Consider the following 5,151-nt stretch of genomic DNA (forward strand, 5'->3'; position numbering starts at 1 on the left):
TTTTCTCCAAAGTGTCAGTCTCACATATATCTACTGGCAGTGTCTCAGTAACCAGTGTGTCCCAGGCTAACCAGGTAGCGGGCTAGAGAACAACAAGGCACCTCAAGGAGCATAGACATCTTCCTGATTTACGAGCCAGAGTTTTATGTGAGCGAGAAACAGGTTGAGCAGCCCGGCCAGAACCAATAATAGCTGCTGACAGCAACGTCAACTAATCATGGAAGGTTTTTCTCCTCTCCCAGGTTCACTTTCGCTCTCTTCCTGTCACGCACACGCGCGCACGCACACACACACACACACACACACACACACACACACACACACACACACACACACACACACACACACACACACACACACACAAACATACAAATCAGTATCCCCCTGTCCCTCATCTCCCTCCAGTCCCCTTTACTTTCCCACTTCTCACTCTTGGAGAAGGAGATTTACATGCCTGGGTAACTCACTTTTACTTTCAAATAAGTTCCTTCTATATCGTTTAGTGTTCGATATTGAGAAAACGGATTGTATCAAGTAGAAAAAGGGAGATTAGATTTAGGCTTTGCCTTTTGCTTGGTAACATTACTAAGAGTACTTTACTGCTAAATGCAGATGGCATCATGCTAACATGCTAAAATGTCTAGCAGATGTCTATTTCACTGATTATCTGAAAACGCTGACATGATGGTTTTGGTAGAGGAAAAGTCAGGAGATCATTCTCTGGGTATGATGAATGTCTGTGTCAAAAATTTCACGATAATCCGTTCCAATAGTTTCTGAGAAAGACTACGTCAGTCCAGACTGAAGACCGACCAACAATGCCAACGATAACTGCTCAAAGTTGCAGGAAATTACCAAACTGACATGTGAAGTAACATAAGAAAGATGAAGATGTTGAAGCTAACAGGAAAGTGAAACCTTTAAGACTGCCTGCTGTTGGAGAGGATTGTGTTTTAAAAAGTCAGTAAAAGCCATAAATGTGAAAAGGGAAGTGAGAAAGCAGTAAGCGGTAGATGAACCGCTGGTGTAGTTCTGTTCCTAGTTTATTCTGAACACACAAATTAACTTTTGACAGGCAATTGTTGTCATTAATTCTTTTCTTATCTTTTGGTATGTGCCAAATGCCAAATTACGACATATATTTGTGCCTCTCTGTTCTTCCTGTACAGACATGATCTTGATATTATCTTGATGACGACCCACGCTGTACAGACATGTAGCCAATCAAATGACAGGGGCTAAGCCCATCGGGCTAAGCCGCTGATGCCTCTCATACATGACACGGCAGCATCATAGGGAGCATCGTGCTCATGTGTCAGGGCGTTTTTCTTCTCTTTTCTTTTCTTTTTGTTTGGCTCGTCTAAACTTTTACATTTACAGAAGTGTGGAACTCAAATCAAATCCCAAGATTTTGTGTTTTGCGTTGGTATGAAGAAGATGATCACAATGCTGGTGCTTCTGATCATGAAGGAAGGTAAGGAGAGACTGTCTTTCAATTTCCCCCCACTCTCCAACCCAACTCTTTTGTTAAGTTTTAGTTTGATATACTCACTGAAGTCTCTCTCCGCTTACTGTCCATTACTCAGAAACTCTTGAGGTGCAATAAGTAGATAAATAGCTGACACAGTCATCTGGGCTGCGCTCAGCTCAAAGACATCTACCCTTTGGTTAGTGGAGCTTGTTGAGGTGCATGCAACCAGCTGACAAAAAATAAAGCTGCAGACAGAAAAAAAAAAAAAATCTGTGAAAAATTCCTTTGATTATGTTTCAATGTGTGTAGTGATAATATTTTCCTAAACTGATGCTAGAACTGAACCACATCGTTGTTGCACATTGTTGCAGAGCAGTTAGTTCGCATTTCCTTTAATGATTCTCTTTTTTAAATTCTCTAATAAATCATTAATACTAATGAAAAACACATTTCATAGCATGTCTCCTGTTTTCTCTGCAGGAACTGAGAGCTCTGGTTGGTCAGTGACTTTTGAAAACCTAAATCCATGTGCTTTAAAGGGATCGTCGGTGGAGTTCAGGTGCTCATACAACTACAGAGACGGGGAAACTGTTAAAAATACTTCATGGTACAAAGGGGACTTAAAAGATGGCATCTGGAAACGTGTTGACCTTTCAGATCTCCCTTCATATGAAAATCGTTCTGAATATGTCGGTGACCAGCAACACGACTGTAGCCTTGTGATTCATGACCTGCTGTATAGTGACAGTGGATATTACTACTTCAGGTTTGATACGAAAACGTATGGATGGCGTAGTAGAAAATCAGTGTATCTGTCTGTCACAGGTAAAATTATTTTAAATTGAGTGTTGCTCTTCAAATATAATATTTTCAGCTTTTCTTAATATCATGCTCTGTTTCTTCAACTGATCGATGTACAGAGCTGAATGCCAGTGTGTCCCCAAAGAGAGTGAGAGCAGGAGACAATGTGACTCTTGAATGTAGAACATCCTGCCATCTCTCCAGCACAGTCTGGTTCAGAGATGGTCACCCAGTAGCCAAACCAGAGTTCCGGGCTCGGGTAGAGGATTCGGGACATTATTTATGTGCTCTCCAAGGACAGGAGTCAGAGCAATCTGACCCTGTGGCTCTGGACGTTCAGTGTAAGTACTGTATGATTTCATTGTTGGCTTAGACAAGCTCTGAATTCTACAGGCTGCAGGGTTGCTTTAAAGTGTTAAACTGGTTGTATTCAGAGTTTGACAGAAACTCGTCTTCTGGCTGAGCCTTTAAAAATGAGATAAACTAACAAAATGATTGTTTTAGCACAGGTGATGCTCAGTTCAAGGCCCTCATTTACTTGTCTGTATAAACATTCATTTTGTAAAGTAAATTTCTGCATTCAGCTTATATAGTGAATGAGTATATCTGCTAGAGACCAGGGGTTTTCTGAATACCTATATGCTTTAACATGTACATAGCTGGCGTATCAAAACTGGAATCTCACTGTGTGACACATGTGTACTTAAATGAATAGTTCAACATTTTGGGAAATGAAATATGATGCTCCTGCCAGCAGCAGGAAAACAGGGGAACAGGGGAGAACAGCTAGCGCTGTTCTTGAGAGGTTACATAATCTGCCTATCAGCACCTCTAAAGCTCACGGATGAACATGTTATATCCCTTTTGTGTGTTTTGTTATGTGTACAAGTAAATATATACAACAGCACAGCGGCTGTGCTTTTTATACAGATCCTCCATTGAATGTGTCCATTGAAGTGAGTCATCCTGGCCCTCTGGCTGAGGGCAGCAGTGTGAATCTGACCTGCAGCAGTGTGGCTAACCCTGCAGCAGACTCCTACACCTGGTACATGAGTAATGTTTCCAGCTCCGGCTCCAGCTCTATGCTCCAGGTGGGCTCAGGACAGGTGTTGTCTCTGCCCTCTGTGGAGGCGTCTCACGCTGGACTCTACCTCTGCCAAGCCAGGAACAGTGTGGGGGAAAACAACTCCACTGAGTGGCTGATGACATTGTATCAGACAGACAGTGAGTATGCAGGCAAGCTAACTTATGAACTGAGCAGTCGTGACTTGCATGATCGATAACTCATCCAAAGTGGAATATAGCACACTAGCCTGATTGGAAGGATTTTTAGCGGGGGGGGGGGGCAATCCCAAGTTGAAACTTAAATGTCCTTCTTCACATACGCAACCATAAATCTGGAGGTGGATCCAAAACTGCTTGTTAAAATGGGCTGATTTTTAGAAAACACAATAACCTGGAATTTAAACAAACATCAACTGCATTTTAACAAAGCGCAGTTTTTGCTGAACACTTCTAACTGTATTTACTTGATAGACAGAGCAAAATCTGAGATCCTGTTCGTTATTTTCTCACACAGTTTTTTTCCACCTCCACTAACAGATAGCCGTTTCATCCTCCTTGTTAGTACTGGAGTCAAAGTTGTTATTGTGCTGTTGCTTCCACTGGTTATTATCTGGGTTTGGTAAGTTAACTTACACAACACGCTTAATTATAGAGCAGTTGGTTAATTTCATTACGACTATCAAATGCTGAAGAGTCCAGTGAACACATTTTTCTTATTTCATTGTTAAAGGAGGAAGAGACCTAACTCTGCTGTGGATGAAAAGGTAAGGAGGACCCACTCCTGTTTAAATACATTAATTACAGTTTGTCACAAAATGTCTGATGTTGTCCTGTTATGTTTCAGGAGCACAGCCATGATTATGAAAACATCCGCAGGGGCTAAATCGGTAAAAAAACAAAACAGGGTTACACAGAAGGAAATGTCTGTTTAAAGAAACTACTTAGGCATGATGAGATCTGGTTACACTAGATACGTCCCTCGGCATTCTGGCACTAGAATGTCTGTGGGTGAGTTGAGCAGCAAGTTTGCCGGCTTGAAAAATGCAGCTACATCTCTCACTTTGTCTGTCACACCAACCCTGATGTGCGAATAGCCTCTGTTGCCGGGACTCTTGCAGCGGTAATAGTAATAACAACTGTATTATTATTATCAGTCACAGTTGTCCTGGGTGAATATGCTTTATTAATTTATTATGACAATGTTTTATGCCAGTATTTTACATTCATAGTCCTAATTTGTTCAAAAATATTAATTCCATTTTGAACAGTGTTTCTGGCCTGAAAATTGAGTTTTCTGAACATACTTCAGTGGTGTGAATGGTTCACTACTGCTACAGCAGACTGTAGCCATAACCAACCCACGATGTGCTGCCCCCTTGCACACGTACGTTATGTTGTGGTACACTTATAAATGCCTTGTTACTTTCAGTCTAATACATTATAGGTATTATTTACATAATTAGCGTCAGTCTTAGCCATTAATTAGGCTGGGGTTGGGGCTGGTTAAGGTTTAATTTTTTTTGATTTGTACATTTTAGATTTTTGTTTCACACAGTAAACTGATCAATATATGCCTCACTCAGATAGACATGGAAGATTCTCATGATGGTAATAATCAGTGATCGCTATTCACTAATCTTATTTTGTATCTCCTGATGAAAGCTACTGATGCCTGCAAACACATTTCACACCTTCTGCATAAGAACTTGCATTTCAAAATTGAATGTAAACTGGCTGATGTAATAAAATGTAATATGTTTTCTTAAGACATATAGTGTTGACTTTTTGATTTTTTTTTACAGAATGTTTTTAAC

At 40.7% G+C, this 5,151-nt stretch overlaps 1 protein-coding gene across 3 annotated transcripts; it reads left to right on the forward strand.

The window, feature by feature from the left end:
- Positions 1-1,289: 1,289 nt before the first annotated feature.
- On the forward strand, positions 1,290-5,067 carry LOC120783748 (B-cell receptor CD22-like). 3 transcript variants are annotated; one of them, XM_040116937.1, is made up of 7 exons: positions 1,290-1,474; positions 1,952-2,296; positions 2,392-2,613; positions 3,203-3,496; positions 3,875-3,956; positions 4,068-4,101; positions 4,182-5,067. In XM_040116937.1, exons 1-7 carry the CDS (start codon positions 1,429-1,431, stop codon positions 4,218-4,220), a joined length of 1,062 nt encoding a protein of 353 aa, XP_039972871.1. In that variant the 5' UTR covers positions 1,290-1,428; the 3' UTR covers positions 4,221-5,067. The 3 variants fall into 3 exon arrangements, with proteins under 3 accessions (XP_039972871.1, XP_039972872.1, XP_039972873.1); XM_040116938.1 differs by lacking the exon at positions 3,875-3,956; XM_040116939.1 differs by lacking the exons at positions 4,068-4,101; positions 4,182-5,067 and having other exon boundaries at positions 3,852-3,929.
- The last annotated feature ends 84 nt before the right edge of the window (positions 5,068-5,151 follow it).

The sequence above is a fragment of the Xiphias gladius genome, chromosome 22 (assembly GCF_016859285.1).
Source record: "Xiphias gladius isolate SHS-SW01 ecotype Sanya breed wild chromosome 22, ASM1685928v1, whole genome shotgun sequence".
Lineage (NCBI taxonomy): Eukaryota > Metazoa > Chordata > Actinopteri > Istiophoriformes > Xiphiidae > Xiphias > Xiphias gladius.